This window comes from Excalfactoria chinensis, chromosome 2 (assembly GCF_039878825.1).
Source record: "Excalfactoria chinensis isolate bCotChi1 chromosome 2, bCotChi1.hap2, whole genome shotgun sequence".
In the NCBI taxonomy this organism is placed as follows: Eukaryota; Metazoa; Chordata; class Aves; order Galliformes; family Phasianidae; genus Excalfactoria; species Excalfactoria chinensis.
Genome location: NC_092826.1, coordinates 52,691,544 through 52,712,113, shown reverse-complemented (window position 1 = coordinate 52,712,113; position 20,570 = coordinate 52,691,544). Strand labels below are relative to the sequence as shown.

General features: G+C 40.1%; 1 protein-coding gene across 2 annotated transcripts in view; it reads right to left on the bottom strand.

Annotated features, from left to right (window-relative positions):
• Positions 1-20,570, bottom strand: part of CCDC102B (coiled-coil domain containing 102B) — a 136,596-nt gene that overhangs the window by 91,986 nt on the left and 24,040 nt on the right. For both annotated transcript variants that reach the window (XM_072330590.1, XM_072330592.1), the window contains 3 exons: positions 17,433-18,056; positions 16,116-16,336; positions 12,351-12,459 (listed from right to left, as the gene is read on the bottom strand). In XM_072330590.1, coding sequence (XP_072186691.1) covers positions 12,351-12,459; positions 16,116-16,336; positions 17,433-18,041 — 939 coding nt within the window. In that variant the 5' untranslated portion in view covers positions 18,042-18,056. The remainder of the gene's footprint in view (positions 1-12,350; positions 12,460-16,115; positions 16,337-17,432; positions 18,057-20,570) is intronic.

The window sequence follows — 20,570 nt, the reverse complement described above, 5'->3', positions numbered from 1 at the left end:
TTTTTTCTTTTAGGTAAGTGAATATTCATCTTTTAACAGAACATAATTAATTACTTGGAGCACTAATACTCATTTTTAGCAGCTAGTTAGCTGTGGCACTGACAGTGAGAATCTAAAAAAAATGTTTTCACGTACCCAGTGCAGCTGTCAGGTGATTTACAAAAGGAAATAACAATTTAAGCTTTACTCTGAAACCAAAAATTCTTTGTCAAGTACATAGAAATAGTCCTGAAGTAATTAAAAATGTTAATCTAGAAAGTCCTATGTGATTTTATATTGCAAGTGTACATACGACAGAGATTCCATGTTTAGTCTACTATGTGTCTGTGTTTTCCTTTATTTTCCTTTCAAGTTACTTAATGCCAAGAACTTTGTATGGGGCTCTAGCAACCTCTTCCCATCTATGGCATTCACGTGTACATTGATGACAGACAAGACTTGTGTATTTCAATAAATGAAGAATAATAAAAGCAACAGCAAGCAGAAGTAATTTCATTCTCATTTGCCAGATTAATATAAACGGATGCTTTTCTGTAATTTAAAAAGTAGATAAATGTCTTGTAAATCTCAGAATACAAACAGAATGCTCAAAATATCACCTTCTGTTAACAATTAAAGTAATTCAGTATGTCCTCCATTTAAAAAGCAGCAACACACATGTATATGTACGCATGCACATAAATAAAAATTGGAAGCTATTGATTTCCAGCCTCCTCTCATGAAGTTTCTAATTGTTATTGTTCCATTTCTGCTGACAGTGCCATAAAATATGAAGACTGCATTTCTAAAACAGAACTATTAGTTAAATATGGACTTCCTCTGTTATACAATAAGCTAAAATCCTACTTCATGAGCAAACAAAATAACTCAAATCTGAAAGAACTCAAATATGACAGAAAGATGTTCTTTTGTTGCTATGGATACTCATCTGTGAAAGAAGCTACATTTTTATATGCACTGCCTTATAATTGTAATTTAATAAACTAATAGAATCTAAACTTATTTAATTGGAATTGTAAGAATCTTTCCCAAAATGTGAAAAGAAAGTCAATTTTTTCCAAGATTTTTCCAAACCAGATATGTTTATTTATTAAAACAACAATTTATTAAAACAACAACAACAACAAAACTTGTATCGTTACAAATTATTTATATATACAATTTATAATTATATATACGAATTGAGTTTTGCTGGATGTCAGAGGTTCTTAACTAATTTTTATGAAAGCTATATCCTGAAAGATGCAACAACAATATTTATTAGCCTTCTACTCATTAAACTTGATTCAAGTGAATGTAACTTTTCTAACACTGTTCACAAAATCACAGAACTGTAAGGGATGGAATGGACTCAAGGAATTCATCAGTATGTATCACAGAAAAGCATCCAGGTATGTTCTGAATATGTCAGAGTTTCCACAGCTTCTCTGGGTAGCTAATTTCAGTTCTCTGTGTACCTCTCAGTAAAGTTTTTTATCATGTTCAGATGGAACTGTACCATGATTTCATGGAGCACCTCCAAGTAGGTCCAATGAATGTTCCTATATTTCTCTTTTGTAGTCTGACCTCCTTTGCCCAGGTGGAGTTAGTTGCGGCAGAGTAAGTTTAGATCAGATATCAAGAAACACTTCTTTACAGAAAGGGCTGTTAAGCACTGGAACAGGCTCCCCAGGGAGGTGGTTGAGTCACCATCCTAGATGTATTAAAAACCATTTGGATATGGTACTCAGGAACATGATTTAGTAGAGGGTTGTTTCTTAGGGTAGTATGGTTAGGGAGTGATTCTATGATTCTATATAAAAGTATAGTTTTCTGGCATCAGAATTCCTTTCTGTTTGCCTTAAGTTCAAGGTATTTTCTTACTACTTGCCTTTCTGATTTCCTTCATAACTACAATCTCCTATATTTCAAAGTCACTATAGAGAAGGATATTATTCACAAACACATCTTAAACTACTTTCTTTTCTAACAGTTAACAGCAGACTTAGTTACACATTGTGAAGGACAGAACCGGTTTTCTTTTGTTGTCTCAAAGCTTGCTTCGTGAGGCTTTTCTGATAAGACTCTGACTGGTGACTGCTAACTATCTAGGGTGAATGGTGGTTGCTATTGTGCCATCTCTGCTTATGATTGCAAAGATAAGCAGAGACAGGACAAGCAGTCTTTTTCAGGGTGCTGCTTGAAGGAGCGGACCACTGCAGAAGGCGATAATGCTTGTGTCTGGCAAACAGAGGCACCACCAACCCCTGCTGGCTTATCTGTGGGCCAGGAATGTCACAAAAGCTGGTTTTAAACCATTTTACAGAGTGTTTTCCTGTTTGTTTAGAAGCTCAGTGTTTGTTCGAGATACATTCCCAAAAATGCTTAGCATTCTTGTAATCCTCAAACTTCAAAGAAGAAGAAAAACAACCCCACCGAAATGGGGGATAAAAGGCCCTCGCTAAACTGGGGATTTTGGGAGACGAACTTTGGGAGATGAATTTTTGGAGACGATCTAGGAGACGATCTATGGAGACGAACTTTGGAGACGATCTCCCAAAAAACACCTTTGACGGAGAATTCCCTGAGGGGAAAACCTTTTCGGAAGGCCGGCTTGCTGCAGTGCTTCCTGACTTTCTCCCATCCCCCGCGGTGATCAGACGAGTTCCTGAAATCTACGGACCTACGGTGTACCTCGCTGGACCCACGGTGGTGACTATCTCTCTTGCTCTCTACAGACTCCTTGCTTATTTTTCCTACTTTTCCTATCGCCCACCTTCCCTTCCCCATCTCCCTAAAACGGCCAGGACTTTAATAAACTGGTTGGACCAACATTTGAACCGTTGCTTCTTAATCTCACGCCGGGTATATACACTGTATGGGAGATTGGTAATCACAGCCTGAACCTCTGATTAATCAGCTGAGGCAAGTATGGGGTCAGCTGTGGGAGCACAGGTGAGAGTGATGTAGCTGTGCTCCCGGAAGGGGTGGAGCTTGACTCCATCCCCTCTGAGACCTCATTTAAGGGCTGACTCCCACTGGAGCAGTATCTCTTGGAGATCGCTCACCAGGGAGGACTGCCTCAGCTGCTTCAGTCAAGGCACCACCGTTGGTGAGTTTTCCCTTTACTCATTCACTTATATACCTTCTGTACATTTTGTTTCCATCTGTACATTTAAAACCAATACATTTGGCGAGCCAGGCAGGAGCCTGCAAATATCGGAAAAAAAATGTCTTTCCTGTGGAATGTGTTTAGCTGGTTCAAGGGGGAGAAGATCACCCCCTTAGGGAAAATCCTCCCTGGACAAATACCAGGGTTTGAGGCATCCCCATATTTTCAATTAGCGACGATTATCGAACAATGGGGGCCCTTACAGGTAACGGGCAATATGTCCCCTTACCATCTAACTGAATACTTTCAGGGGTTGCAAAAAGATATTTTGACAACCAAAGAAAGGCAAATGGCTGCATCCATGGCTGCTTGGCCTTTATTGAATGCTTTAAATCAGGCAGAGGTTAAATCAGATAAGATTGAACATGAAAATCAATTATTAAAAGCCCGCATTGAAAAATTGGAGGGCGAAATTAATCTATTAACGGGGAAAAATTCATCATTTTTTTCAAATACCCCCCAAATTAGATATATTACAATGGATGATAGTAAGGATCCTGAAACATCGGATCAAACTAAGGTCACTAAATCTGACCTAGAAGAGCCACTTAAGACGGACTTATTAGAAGTCCGTCCTATGGTAACCCAAAAAACAAAAAAAGTCCAGGAGCGACCAGCAGGGGTGCCTCCTGATCAATGGACCCCTGCTGACTCCTATTTACACGTAACAGCACGTCCATATACACCCACCGAACTTATGGATCTAGTACAGCGCTTCAGGCAAAGACCAAGGGAAAGTGTCCCAGCCTGGCTGTTACGATTATGGGACTCGGGAGCAGAAAGTGTAATAGTTAGCGGCTCCGAGGTATCTAAACTAGCAACTATAACAGTCCATCCTGCCCTGAGGCAGAGATTGTACTCAGGGTCCCAGTTCCCTGAAGAGAATCATTCGATCGTAGATTGGATAATGGCTGCCTGCCGTATGGTATGGTCAAATAAAACAGACATGCCAATACATACAGGAATGTGGTCTTCTATGGAAGACCTACAAAATTATATCCGAGAACTAGGCATGCGAGAGGCTGTCTATGAAGATGTATCTGTTAGTCCGGACATGGTGAAGTTTTCCGCGGGAATGAGGGACCTAATCTTACAACAGGCTCCCTCACATATGTATGGAACATTGGTTTCTATATTGAATCCTCTAGTGGCCGCAGAGGCAGCAGTCCAGCATGCTGCCCAATTGGTAGCGGACCTGGGGGAAACGGAGCGTCTAAGAACCAAGCGCAATATTAGAGTAATTGAAGATCCTGAAGTTTTTCCAATAGCCCGAGCCAGGAGATCGGCTCCACGAACCCCTCGGGCGGGACCCATTAGGGTGTCCCGAAAACAAATGTTTAATGATCTACTCCGAGCAGGTGTTCAATTTGCCAAAATTGATGGGCAGCCCAATCACGTTCTGCTTCAGTTGTGGAAACAGCTGAAGGATGAACAAAAATTTCAAAACCGCCCCAAAAGACCGGGGATAAGGCTTATAGAACGACGACCAACAACAGTTTGGAATCTAGAAGACTTTATCGTGCCAAATAGGAAAAAGAGGCCACCTCAGGTGCCTCGGGTCACAGTACCCGAGGCATCAGAGGTAAAAGACTTGAATCTGGCCCAGTTTATGGCGTGATGAGGGACGTCAGTCACCCTAGGGCCTCTAGACGGGACCGGAGGCCCTATGTGGAATTGACAATATATTGGTCCCGAGAAAATGTGCAGAAGGTTATGGCCCTCGTTGATACGGGGGCGGAAACATCTATAATTTATGGAGACCCAACAAAATTCAGAGGGAACAAAGTAATGATTGGAGGCTTTGGGGGACAGACCGTTCCAGTCACCCAAACTTGGGTAAAATTGGGGGTCGGGCGCCTCCCACCACGGGAGTACAAGGTATCTATTGCTCCAATTCCGGAGTACATATTGGGAATTGATATCTTGTGGGGTCTGGCTCTCCACACAACAGTGGGAGAGTTCCGGTTGCGGCAGAGATGCATTAGTATCCGGGCAATTCAGACAATATTGAGAGGCCATGCAAAACATGAGCCTATTTGTCTGCCCAAGCCACGTCGGATTACTAATGTAAAACAGTACAGACTCCCAGGTGGGCAGGATGAAATAACAAAAACAGTGCAGGAATTAGAAAGAGTGGGTATTATAAGGCCTGCACATAGCCCGTACAACTCCCCAATATGGCCAGTGCGAAAATCGGATGGAACATGGAGGATGACAGTGGATTACAGGGAATTAAACAAGGTCACGCCGCCCGTTCATGCAGCCGTACCCAATATTGCCTCCCTAATGGACACACTAAGTAGAGAAATTAAAACGTATCACTGTGTCCTAGACTTAGCGAATGCATTCTTCAGTATTCCGATTAGTGAAGAATCACAAGACCAGTTTGCATTCACATGGGAAGGCAGGCAGTGGACTTTTCAGGTTCTGCCGCAAGGGTACGTGCATTCACCTACTTTTTGTCATAATTTGGTGGCGCGTGATCTGGCTAAGTGGCAGAAGCCACATAATGTAAATTTATATCATTATATTGATGACCTCCTGTTAACGTCCGATTCATTAGAGGCGGTGAGACAAGCAGCAGATTTATTGATAGCTTATCTGCAAAAGAGAGGGTGGGCTATAAACCCACAGAAGGTGCAAGGTCCGGGGCTATCTGTAAAATTCCTGGGAGTAATTTGGTCCGGAAAAACCAAAGTACTACCCAGTGCAGTAGTGGATAAAGTCCAAGCGTTCCCAGTCCCTACAACATCGAAACAGCTACAAGAGTTCTTAGGTATATTGGGGTATTGGCGCTCCTTTATACCTCACTTAGCTCAGTTGTTGAGGCCATTGTATAAGCTTACCAAGAAGGGTCAATCGTGGAACTGGGGGAAGGTAGAACAAGATGCTTTCCAACAGGCAAAGCTGGCAGTTAAACAAGCCCAGGCATTGGGTATATTTGATCCGACCCTCCCAGCTGAACTAGACGTTCATGTTACCCAGGATGGTTTTGGCTGGGGCCTGTGGCAACGCCAGAGTTCTGTTCGAACCCCCATTGGATTCTGGTCTCAGGTTTGGCACGGAGCAGAAGAAAGATACAGCATGATTGAAAAACAGTTATTGGCTGCCTATTCAGCGTTACAAGCGGTAGAGCCAATAACGCAAACAGCAGAGGTTATAGTTAAAACTACATTACCGATCCAGGGGTGGGTAAGAGATCTAACTCACCTTCCTAAGACAGGGGTGGCCCAAGCACAGACGGTAGCACGATGGGTCGCCTATCTAAGTCAAAGAAGCAGCCTGTCTTCGTCTCCACTCAAGGAGGAATTACAGAAGATCCTAGGCCCAGTGACATATCGCAGTGATACGCCGAAAGAACCAATTGTCGCTCCACCAGAGAAGAGCCCTGTTCAGGAAGGAAGATATCCTATTCCTGAAGATGCCTGGTATACGGATGGGTCCAGCAGAGGCAACCCGAGCAAGTGGCGAGCTATAGCATACCATCCCTCTACTGAGACAATCTGGTTTGATGAGGGGGATGGTCAGAGCAGCCAATGGGCAGAATTACGAGCCGTGTGGATGGTTATAACTAAAGAACCTGGTGATGGCATCCTGAACATCTGTACGGATAGTTGGGCCGTGTACCGGGGGCTTACTCTGTGGATTACGCAGTGGGCTACCCAGGAATGGACTATCCACGCCCGACCGATCTGGGGGAAAGACATGTGGGTAGACATTTGGAATACAGTCAAACACAGGACGGTATGTGTCTACCATGTCTCTGGTCATCAACCCCTGCAGTCACCAGGAAACGATGAAGCGGACACACTGGCCCGAGTTCGATGGATTGGGAATTCACAATCCGAAAATATTGCCCGATGGTTACATCAGAAGCTACGGCATGCTGGACAAAAGATAATGTGGGCAGCTGCTAAAGCATGGGGGCTGCCTGTACAGCTATCTGATATCGTCCAAGCATGTCAGGACTGTGACGCTTGCTCGAAGATGAGACCAAGACCGTTGCCTGAAACAACATCCCACATTGCTAGAGGATATAGTCCTCTTCAGAGATGGCAGGTTGATTACATTGGGCCCCTCCCTCGGTCTGAGGGGGCGAGATATGCCCTGACCTGCGTTGATACTGTAAGTGGACTGCTGCAAGCCTATCCCGTACCAAAGGCAAATCAAGCATATACAATTAAGGCACTCACTAAACTGATGTCTGCATATGGGACACCTCAAGTCATCGAGAGCGACCAAGGGACTCACTTTACTGGAGCGATGATACAGCGCTGGGCAGAAGAGAACAACATTGAATGGCGATTCCATCTGCCATATAATCCAACAGGGGCAGGCCTTATTGAACGCTACAATGGTATTCTTAAGGCTGCCCTGAAGACAGACTCCCAGTCCCTGCAGGGGTGGACAAAAAGATTATACGAAACCCTGCGGGACTTGAACGAAAGACCTCGGGATGGCAGACCCAGTGCTCTGAAAATGTTACACACTATATGGGCCTCCCCTCTTAGGATTCAAATTACAGGTGCTGATAATGAGGTAAAACCGCAGGTTGGTAATGACAATAATCTTCTGCTCCCTGCCCCTGAGAATCTAAAACCAGGAATCCATAAGATAAATTGGCCCTGGAAGGTGCAAGTAGGACCCAAGTGGTGTGGCCTACTTGCACCTTGGGGGAGACTATTGGAGGTGGGAGGTTCAGTTACCCCCTCGGTGATAGGTACATGGCCTACTGACATCGTGGTCAATACTCCGGTCTTTATTGCTAAAGGGACACCCATCATGTCCCTATGGCAGATCAGGACTCCTCCTCTGGTGCCAGATATAGTTATACAGCCGCAGATATCTGGCCAGAGAGTATGGTATCGGAGGCCGGGACATAATCCGGTGCGAGCAGAAGTATTGACCCAAGACAAGAATACGGCCTGTATCTTGCCCTGGAGGGCAGACCTTCCTCTCCTGGTACCCTTGAAACATCTGTATTACTCTCCCTAAGATTCTAAGCCTCTAGGACCATCAGAGAACAATTTGTGTGGACTGATGAAACGCAAATGGACCTGCACCTCGAGATGGCTTGTCTCCAGTAACATCTATCAAGCACTGGCCCACGGAAGATCGTGAATACCCATCCAATCATCATTTGAATAACATCAGCATTCGGTGCGACGGGAAATTGTATCAGCGTCGCGTTGGGTCTCTGTGATAGGGGAAAACTCACCTAATCATTGGTTCACGCTGTGAAGGGGTGGAGTGTATGGGAGATTGGTAATCACAGCCTGAACCTCTGATTAATCAGCTGAGGCAAGTATGGGGTCAGCTGTGGGAGCACAGGTGAGAGTGATGTAGCTGTGCTCCCGGAAGGGGTGGAGCTTGACTCCATCCCCTCTGAGACCTCATTTAAGGGCTGACTCCCACTGGAGCAGTATCTCTTGGAGATCGCTCACCAGGGAGGACTGCCTCAGCTGCTTCAGTCAAGGCACCACCGTTGGTGAGTTTTCCCTTTACTCATTCACTTATATACCTTCTGTACATTTTGTTTCCATCTGTACATTTAAAACCAATACATACACATATCAAAGAACCTTGCCTCTCTCCTGCAAATTGGAGCGAGACACGCATCACCACTAGTTAGTCCATTTAATGCCTACAGAGAGTAATAATTCCTGAAATCCTCCATAATTATATTGCTTTTCATCCAACCATGATGCCCTTCCAGCAGCTGTACTGTCAGTCCCCCATGAGAACCAGACTCTGAAATTCAGAGATATGAGTTCTTTAAAGATTATAATCTCCACTTTGTCAGGTGGTCTGTAACAAACTCCCATCACAATCTCATCCTTACTGAGCTCTCCTCTGAGTCACAAGCTTTTAGTCCAGCTATCACCCATCACACAGAAGAGCTCAAAAGATTTGGGCTGCTTTTAGATCTGAGGGCCACTTCCATCCCCTCAGGCATCCTCTTCCATGTTTTTCATGAAGAGCCGTCTGTCCTTCACAGTACTTCAGGTCTACAAACTTGGCACAGTAATTAAATTGCTCTAAAAATATTTGAGTTCTGTAACTAAACAAAGTTCTTTCTGGTTGATTCCCAGGATGCATGCATTTCTGTAACAATTGTGCCCATGCAGATGAGCAGCTGGGAACACTGGTCTAAGATCCGAACAGGCCTTGGTAGTCTCTCTGCAATGTTCTGGATAAAAGTCCACAGCAAAAATCATAGGTCTCAAAATGAAAATTGAGAGACATAGGGGCATCCCTCCCCACAGAATAGATTAGTGCTGGGGCAAATAGTCTCTAATATCTTCATCAGTGACATCAAAAGTAGGGCTGAGTGTGCCCTCAGCAAGTTTGCTGATGACACGTGGGGTACAGTTGAAACATCAGAGGGACATGATGCTATTCAGAAGGACCTAAACAGACTTGAGCAGTGGGCTCAGATGAACCTTGTGAGGTCTTGCACCTGGGTTAAGACAACCCCCCTGTATGGGAAATTGGTAATCACAGCCTGAACCTCTGATTAATCAGCTGAGGCAAGTGTCGGGTCAGCTGTGGAAGCACAGGTGAGAGTAATTTAGCTGTGCTCCCGGCAGGGGTGGAGCTTGACTCCACCTCCTCTAGACCTCATTTAAGGGCTGACCACCACTAAGGCAGCATCTCTTGGATGTTGCTCCATGGTGGAGATTGCCTCAGCATTTCCCAGTGAAGGCATCCATATTAGTGAGTATTTCCTCATAAATAACTTTTTGAGTATCTGTTATCATCTTTGTTACTATCTTTGTATCATTCCACCTTATACCCCCCCATACCAGTATAAACCGAGGGATTAAAGGATTGAGACCAAGTCTACCATGTAAGAGGCCATGCTTTTTACATTACTGTCTCAAAGTCTGCTGAAATGGACAAGTTCAGGGAAGCCTAGCCAAGGTTCCAGAGACACACAGAAGGACAAGTCCAGGCAAGTCTGAACCACGGTTCCAGACCCCCTTTGTTTAAAGGTTGACGTGACAGATGACAGACAGATGACAGATGGACAAGTCCGGGAGCTACGAAAGGGAGATAAGATACAGATGAATGGCCCTTAAGTGGTCTTTTGTGTGGGCCTATCTCAAGGAAGAGGGCCATCTCCGAGGTATTCACAGGACTCTTACCCAAGCCTTCCAGAAATGTCCCGAAGGCTGGGAAGAAGTAGGATAAAAAGAGCATGGACAAACCATGGATTTTTGGGTTGAGGTTTTCTGACATCAGATGCCTCTCTTCATGAACAAGGAGGTTGTCTGACATCAGATGCCTCACTACGTGAACGCCTGCATGCTGAAGAAGATGCATGCATGAAGAACTCTTAGGCATCTGGCTTCAGATTCCTCCAACGTCTTCCTACGGCGGACACCGGATTCACCTGGGCTTGCTGCTCGAGACTCTGCTCCGTGAGACCTCGCTGCCCGAGACCCTGCTCCGTAAGACCTCGCTGCCTCCCGATACCTCGCTGCCCTTTCTACCTCCCGCTCTGCGCTGCACCGATCTGCTGCTTGCGGCCTGACCCTCTGCTGCGGCTCTCCCCTGCGCTTGTTCCTCCTGGACCAACGAAACGACGTGCAACGGGACGCTGCTGCGTTCAGGAGGTGGCTTTCCCCGCTTTCCGTAATTCTTGCCTTTTCCGCCTTTCCTATCGCCCACTTTCCCTTCCCCATCACCCTAATTTTGGTATCCGCCGCTCTCCCTTCCCCATCCCCTCAGCCGTCTATTATTCCCAATAAACTGGTCGGATCAACATTTGAATGCTTCTCTTCTTAATCTCACGCCGAGCATAATTTATCAAAAGAACCTTGCCTCACTCCTTAATTGGAGCGAGACATACCAGAAAGGACCTGTGAGTAATGGTGGATGGCAAGCTGGATGTGAACCAGCAATGTGCCCTCACAGAGCAGAAAGCCAAACACATACTGGGCTGCTTCAAAAGAAGCATGGTCAGCATGTTGAGGGAGGTGGTCCTGCTCCTCTGCTCTACACTGGGGAGGTCTCACCTGGAGTACTATATCCTGATGAGGAGTACTCAGTACAGGAGAGACACAGCCCTGCTGGAGAGAAGGGCCACAAAAATGAACTACAGAATTGAACACCTCTCCTATGAGGATAGGTTGAGAGAGCTGGGGCCGTTCAGATGAGAGAAGAGAAGGCTGAGAAAGAAGGGACAGACTCTTTAGCAGGGTCTGTGGGAACAGAACATGGGGAAATGGTTTCAAGCTGAAGTGTAGATTTAGGTTAGATATAAGGAAAAAATCTTTTACTGTGGGGTTGGTGAGGCATTGGAACTGGTTACCTAGTATTGTGGATGCTCCATCCCTGGAGACTTTCGAGGTGAGGCTGGATCAGGCCCTTGGCAACATGATCTAGCTGTGATATCCCTGTTCCTTGCAGGGCAGTTGGACTAGATGGCCCTCAGAGGTCCCTTTCAACTCTAAGGATTCTATGATCCCACAAGCCCCCCTCTGCCCTCATGCCTGCTTTCCCAGACTCTGTCTCTGTTGGCCTGGTCTGCTAGAACTATTGAAAGGTTATCTGGGAGAAAAATTAACAACAGTAGATGAGGATGTGTAAGGGATTACTGGAGAGATCTTGGCCAGTAGGACACAATGGGTTCACCAAAGTGTCCTGAGAGAGCTGGGTGGTGTCCTCCAAGGTCACTCTCTGTCAACTCTGAAAAGTGATTGAGAACAGAGACAATTGCATAAAGGCAACTATGAGACTATCTGTAAAGAGAGGCTGAAGGAACAGGGTTTGATCATTTTGGTGGAGATGACTTCAGTGGGATTTAATAGCAGTGTCCCAGTACTTGTGAAGGGATTATCAAAACGATAAAGCCAGATTCTTCAGTGGTGCAAACTGGAAGAACAACAGAAAATAATCGTATTACTGGAACAAGAGATGTTATGACTGGGCGATGTCAGAAACCAGAAACTTTTTCACCATGAGTAAAGTCTACCAGTGGGCCAGACTACAAATTTGAGCAGCAATTGGACCTGAGTTTTCTTTCACCTAGAGTTATCCTATAGTTCTGTTGTGAAAACAATTTTCAAATAAAATGGATATTTCTTTATTATTTTCATAAAGCCTAAGTATAATTTTATTTTTAGTTAAAAGAGGAAAGTAGAAGCTTCAGTTTTTTCTTATTTCACATGATAAATGTGTATTGCTAACATACCTGGTTCAGACTTTCCAGTTTAGATTGTTTTAGTTCTTCATACTTCCACTTCCAAAGAGCTAATTCATTTTCTGTCTTTTCCACTTCTTTTTCCAGAAATGCATTCATTCTGAAATTGTTTTAAAAATCAGCATTACATTTTTTGAGGATGACAAAACATAAATGACATTTAACTCCTGTTCAAATCTTCAGTTATATTTTACTGCCTTTTTCAACTGTGTATTTTTAATTTATTTTAAACCTGTACTATAACCACATAATTACTCTAAGAGAGTTTAAAAATAAATAAATAAATAAATAATGGCTAAAGAGAACAGACAGTTCCAGTACAAAATTCAAATTTTTTAATTAAATAAATCCTTGCCCTAAACTTAATAAAATTTGGAAATGAACTTCAATTACTTATTTTGGTCACGTAATATATAGTAAGATAGCAAAGATCCTCAGATAATGGATACTGTTTCACTATATTTGAGTACAGGGAAAAGATTAAGTACACACGTATATTGGAATATATGCATACACTATGTGCAGAACACTGGTTTAAAAAAAAAATAAAAAAAAAAATTGAAAGAATGAAATAAAAACAATTTGAAAACATCAATTATTTATCTCACCAATACGACGTCATCACTAAAATGACAACTCTAAGGATTCTGCTCTGGAATGTTATTTGAGTAAAATGTTCATTACTATATTCTGGGAAATGGTTAGAACAGTAATTCACGAAGAAGGAATGATGGTTCCTACTGAAACACTGAAGTTTGTTTTTGGCTTTTACCTCTTTTCAAAACACAGTATTATCAGCAGTTCAGGATATAATGAAAGAAATATGAAGCACTACAGATGTTCCTGTCTTTGAGAATAATTAAAAACTTCATTTCTGTGTCCACAGCAAAGACTGTCAGCCAAAGTCCAAAGATAACAATGATTTTTTCGTAATTTATATCCTTGCCTTCATAATTTCATTTAATGTTTGTGCAATGTGTATACCACTGTGCAATAGTCTAACAAAATAGAATTTGGCTCACAAGAGAAATGAAAGAAAAAAGAAAATTACTCTTAATTACAAATAAAAACATTCAACTTATATTTCTAACACTTCCTCAGTGTAGGAATAAAGCATATAAAGTCAGGACCTTGAATAAATTTGCAATCTGAAAAACAGTAAAACTACAGAAATAATATTTTGTTGGGAGATGACAATTGTATGTAAGTTTTATGATACCATAGGGATGAAACTTGAGTATAACGGAAAATAAAAAAATATTGAAGATGTAAAAGCGGAAATTCATCCAGTAGTGTAAGATACTGTTGTATGACACAGTAGTTATTTTTTCTTCTGGGACTAAAAGAACTTGTTAACCTTTTGTCAAAAGGCATTATTTTGACATTGACTTTAGCTACATTCTGAGGATATTTGATTTAAAATCTTTCTTCCACAGCAGTATCATTATACTTAAGGAAATCAGCAAAAGGGTATTTGACAAGGCTTGTCTTTGGGGCATGTTCATACAGTACACTGTGGGCTTGTGCAGAGACACCATAGTTATCTCTGAGTGGTCTGATTCAAGGTTTGGAAGCAACGTTAGCTGCATCAGTGTAGCAATTCATTTGAGTGAAAAGTGTCTTCTTGTTGCCTCTTTCTTTATAACTAAACTGAATCCTCTTGATCCAGAACCACCTAAAACACTTATGGAGAGGTTAGCCATTTAAGTAAGGGCATGGACATGTGTGCTGGTTTCAGTTTGGAAAAAATCTAGCCACAACTCTTGAGTACTGAAAGTAAGCCAAAAAAATCTGCTGAGAGGTCCTGTGCAGAATGAGCAAGATCATACTGGCTGCCAAGGTAACCTTTGGCCTACAGGCTCAAGCTGTCTGTAACCCTAGTTTGCTTTTGATGTAGCACAGCTGTGACCTTGGCTGAAATTTACTGAGAAAAAATCTAAATTGTAAGGAAGGAGCTGTGAGAAAGTACTTAAGCTAGAACTATGCAAACAGTAATGAGATTGTTGAGATAGTGATTATTAGCAGATCCAGAATCCAGGAGCAAAAATACTGATGTGGACAAGTATAAAACTAAAAGAGAGGAGAGGAGGGAAAAAAAAAAAAAAAAAAAAAAAAAAAAAAAGTAATCTGAAGATGTCAAGTCATCAATGTAAGCCTATTCCCATGAAAAGCAGAGACTAAGCCTGCCTGAACTGGTAGATGATAGTCTGCCCAACAAAGATTCATAGGGTGACTCAAGAGACCAGTGATTATGTTAATGCTTGTCTAGTAATACTTTTCATAGGTATCTTTTGTGTGCATAGCCAAACATAATTGCTTCATATGTCTCAGCTGAATATATTTTGCTTACAGAAGCTCTTTTTATATGGGAAATATTACCCAAAGAGACCTAAAGAGGAAGTTGTACACAAATGCCTACCATTATGTGAAAACCGCTGCTTCATGAGCAGTTATGGCCTGAGGTTGGAATTGCTACATGTTGCATGGTGTAAACATATACCAGTTTTTATCATGCCCTAGTAAATTTATTAATATATGACATAATGAAGAACAGTCAGTATACACCTAGGGATAAATATAAAAATCCGGCATCCTGAAACATGTTTACAAACTTTCTGGAAAGGCGCATTAACAAAAACAAAACAGAAGTAGAACAGGGATTTATTAAATTTTCATCAAATAAGAGTGTTGTTTTAAAAAATATTGAATGATTATTATTCTTTTAAAAAGGAAAATTCTGCATACTATGATCTCTGTTGAACAAATAAAGTACATAGAACCCTAAAGATTTCAAACAGAGGAGAGCGGATTTATAAGGTATCAGCCTCTTAACTCTCATGAAATATCATAAAATTTTAAACATTTTTGGATTTTGGCTTCCACAAAAAATGAAATCTTTTTTTTATTAAGATAGAATATAGTTTTGGTGATCTGCTGCAGTATGATTCAAAAAAAGAATATATGTTTTCTACAGCTTCCTAGCCCATGTAACAACACAGTAAATACTTTCTAAGAATTTAAAATAAACGCTTTTTTTAAAAAAAAAATTTGATATGCTTAAGACTTGAATTATCCACAGAAAAATTGTAAAAAGAAAGAAAATGACAGGAAAGATTAATCATAGTCTATTACATACTCTTTGAACTGAAACTTGATATTATTTGCAAGAGAAGAGGTATTTTCTACTTTTTCTGAGTAACTTTAATCTCTTTTGACGTTATAGTCGCATTGAAACTGAAGTCTCCTACTACCTCACACACTGCACATGTATCACATACCATGTGTTTCCTTGCAAAGCAATTTTGGTGTAATTCAAAAATGGCCTTCATCATTCTGCAGTCACTGTTTACTAGCAAAAATTTGAAAGAGTATATGAAAATTTCTTATAATACCAGGTTGACCCAATAATTGAGTATAACATGGCTTAGATTTCACTTAATTAGTATCAAATCTCTGATAGGAACAATCTTTTAATTAGCTGTGTATTCTTAACAGTTGTATTACGGAGTACTTCTTTGTGCTAATGATAAGCAAGCCAAAGGAAATGAGACATACACACTACTGTGAAACACAATATATGTAATTACCAATTTCCAAAACCATTTAAAAATACATATTTTCTGAATTAGAGCTTAGAAATACCTAGGAGAACATATGAGCTATAAATGCAAAACTTCAGTATATTTACATCAAAAAGTTTCTTTAAAACTTATTTCTAAGAAAGAATTCTCCAAGGAGAATATATTTTGCACTTACTCTCTTTCTTTGTTTAAGATTTTCTGTAACTCAGCCAAATGCAAATGCAGAACAGAAGCGTGCATTAAATCATTCTCTGATGTCTGAGCTGCGTTGTGCAGACCTTTTTTAGTTTCCTCAAAATAAATACTGGTAAATCCACTGGGAAAGGAATCAAGATGCTTTGGAGTCATCTTTTTATCCTGACTGCTTCTTAAGGGGTGTTTGATTACCTCCACATCCTGAGTAAAGAGATAAACATGGCATTTGAGAAAAACGTAAATAAAGGAAAAGTCTAAATATGACTTCTTCCAGCTACCAAGGCTCTTCTAAACATTTAAACCATGTAGGGGGAAAAAAAGGAATAAATGCCATCTTGCATAGTAGCAATGAGATACAGTTAGAAAATTCTCTAATGCAAAAAATGTCTTTCTGATGGAGAGATTCCACTGCTTTGTGGTATCTCAGACTCTGTGAACATATGAAAATTTTCATAACCAAAATATTTCTAAGGTTTCTCTACTAAAGAAATAGGTCCCAGTTATCACTAGTTGGCTACAACTATTGTCAAGACAGAATCCTGGAATTATTAAAATCAGGAAAGTAATTTATATGTACAAATAAAATATTGAGAAATTCCAGATAACAACTCTTGGACTTCTAATGTAAGTCATGTTGAAACAAATAATGGATTTTAACAAGTTTTGTGTAAGAACCAGTTATGTGCATAACATACTAGTCTGGGTCCCAGTCAGAAACAAAAGGTGTTATATTGTCTATTTTGAGAAGATAGATTTTGCATGTAAAACATAAGCAAAATAAAAACACTTAGAAAAAAATAATAAAAAATATATCTGTATTAGGATTTCTTTTGAGATTTTAATAGCTCTTTTTGCCAAATGAAAAACTTTTCATGTTGCAGAAGAATTCCCCTTGCCTCTTTCTTCATTTCAGCAATTGCAAGTACTGAAAACTAAAATTTATTTTAGATATCAGGAACCTACACTGCTTTTTTGAGATAATAGTACACAAAAACATAGAATTTCAGAGATAATCTGATAACTTGTAATGTGAAAGATAGTCAGAGCATTAAGTTGTTGCAGATAACAGCCTTTCACTTACAGCTTTAGCTGAGGGATATGAATTGTTTTCTGTGTTTCTCTACATTAGGATTATAAAATGGGTGAAAATCAAAATAAGTGCTTTTATTACGGATCATATCACATTATATTTTATTGAAAATCCTTGAAAAATCTCATTTCTGAGTACATAATCTCCTTCCTTTTCATGAACAAAAAAAAAAAAAAAAAAAAAAAAAAAAAAATCCCCATTCTTTACCTTGTTTGAGTCTTCTGCCCAAGGAATCTTGTTGGTTTTGTTCAGTTCTTTCACTGGTTCTTGTTCCAAAAATGTTAACTGGTTTAGGTCTTTTTTTATATGAGATATTTCTGAGGAACTGAAATACTCTGTTTTCCATGCAGTTACATCTTCTAAACTTTCTTTCTCAGTTACTAAATCCTGGTTTATCTTCTTAAGCATATTCAATTCTTTTACAACACTGTCCAATTTTATTCTCAATTGTCTGACTTCCTCTTGGGCTTTATTTCTTTCTGCTCTAACTTTACTCCATTTCTCCCTCCAATTAGCAGTACAGTCTGACCACCAGCGCATGGTTTTCTCCATTTGAGCAGCTCTGGCTTTGACTTCTTCTAGTTCTCGAATTCTTACTGCTTCAAAAATTTCCAACTCGCTGCAGTAGTTCATATGCATATGCGTATAATGAGGTGAATATGGATAGAAATTTTGAGATGGAAGATTTGAATTACACAGATCGTCATCTGTTTGACAAATTCCTTCTAATTTATTTGGCTGTCTTGGTTGGGTCCTAAAAATCTGTATATCTTCTATTAGATGATGAACAGATCCTATGTCCATGTTTTGATTCATAATCTGTGATCACCCCTAAAAAAAGACAAAGAATAATTTAGCTTCCTTCAATAAAATTAATAATTAATTGATATTCGATTAAATAACCTAAAGCAGCAGCAGCATATATTACTCTTAAAATAAAAATAATGATATAACTATCTTATTAATAATAGTGTTAGACATTTTAGAAGTGAGTACAGCATAAACAGATATATTTGTTACTTGACTAGAAATTGTTACCAAATATCGCTCACTTGCCTTCTTTCTCAAACTATGGAACCTCATGCTAGGTGAAATTGTAAGTTAAATTTACCTATGTAATGAACAGAATACAAATTCACCTTTGATTTATTTATTTATTTATTTTCACAAGAGAAGAAGTTCAAGTATCTTTACAGTGGGTTTTATTTTGCTGTCTACATTCCACAAAATACCCAGGATGTGTATTTCAATATTATTCTTGAAAAGATAACACCATTGTACTATATAGCATATTGCCTACATAGTGATGATATCACTGCTACTAAATGTTGCTGCACGCTTTTTCATTATTTATCCACTGTTACTCATTTGCTTAGACAAATATCAGCACATCAAAAATTGGTTTCTCACTCCAATATTGAGAAAATTGTGATATGGAGAATCTGCCATCACTTATATTTGCTTATCATTTTCCTCTTGGCTATCCAAACATAACTTAACAAAAGAAAACAAAATCTTGCTATCCCAACAGAAGACTATGTTGATAAAATTATTTTTTTTTTCCAAATGTTCCAACACTGTCTTTAAAGACGCTTGTTTATATATCATAGCGATTAGAGTTAACACCTGTATTTGAAATGGAGAAAGCCAAGACAGTAAACGGAAAACTAAAAAGTAGATAGTTATGGCATTATTTACTATTTATTCTTAATTTCAACTGAATAGAAGTTTTTTGCACTTCCTGCTTCCAGTTTCTTAGTTATAAACTGCTGCTTTTCATCTGCATTCAACTTTTCGGTACTTTCTAGGACATCTATATACCATTATATAGAAAATTCTGGAGAACGAAAAGGATGGAAATGGTCTCCAGCTCACTTTGTTATCACTGGCTGGTATAGCATCACCACCCCACACAGTGCTACATAGCTGCATCACAGCCATTGCTAAAGACCCAACAGTGTGCCCAGAAATTGCATTTGAGTAAACTTTATGTAGGTGCCCCAACATATGAATTTGAATAAGGTCTATTAGAGACAATATAATTAAATGTTAAAATCTTGCTGTAGTTTGCTACTTTAACTTGTGGCTTGGTCCAGCTGGCAAAGCAGAGCATAGAAGAAATAGTGTTGAAGCACTGAGCCATACATGCCTATGCAGACTTGTATGCTATGTGCAATTGTTTGATCCTGTGGCTAGAGAATGGGGTGAAAAAAAAAATAATAAAAAAAAAAAAAGACAAGCAGAATTGTCTGTGAATGAATACAGACCAAAAAAAATTATTGATGTTTTAATTTAATCTAAGAATGTGCACCTACTCATAAAATGCCCACAAAACCTGAGGCAAACAGAAGTCAGGTGGCTGGTCATTCTGCAGAAAATCCTAAGAACAGGTAATTGGTTACAGGAATGGCTGCAGCACAATGGGATTGATGATTTGCTTTAACAGGATGTGAAGAGATGTACAGTGACATCCGCTGGCAAAACAGATTCTATTCAAAACAGACTCCATTCTATTCACAACTTTCAAATTGCCATGCCTGCCAAAGTTCACTGCCACCTCAAAATCAGCCCTAAATATCTGGATGTATGTGACTTTACACCTGTGATCCTGCTGAGCACAAAGCTCATGCTAGCACCTGGGACCAGAACCATCTGGGAGAGCATAGCACACATGAATGGCACAGCAGACAGGGAGGTAAGGGCCACTCTGCAGCTATTTTTGCCTGCAGCCAGCTGAGCCCTGTAGCTTCTCTCTTGTATCTTTGTAAATCACTGTCCACAAACTTCCTGATATGATATAGTTTAAATTCCAATCTGAAAAGTACAAATAGGTCAACATACTCAAAAAGCTTTGAAATTACAACTGTATTGCTGAGGCTTTGAGCTTCCTGGCAACACCCAAGCTGTAGAAACAGCAGAAGAGTGAGCCCTGACACCATCGTCTCAGAAACTATTTTGCTCATAGATGCACTCACTGGAAATTAGACAACTTGTTAGCTACAGAAATTCATGAAGTAATGAATTTATGTGCTGTTGTGTTAGACTAGTCTATATGAAGAGGATTGAGCCTTTGTTTGATGTTTCTTTGGTTTTGGGTAGGTGTTTGCTTGTTTGCTTATTTTTTTTTTTGTTTTGTTTTGTTTTTTTTTTTGTTTTTTTTGTTTTTTTTTGTTTTTTTCTCCTCAATAGGTAATGAGCACGTAAATTAAAGTGCAATTTACAGGGCATATTTTTCCTGTAAATATAAAGATTTCAATGGACAGTGACAGTGTATGCACATTCTCATATTTCATCAATCTGGGTCTGATCATGGTCTCTCTGAAAAAGTGAAGAAAATTGTTATTT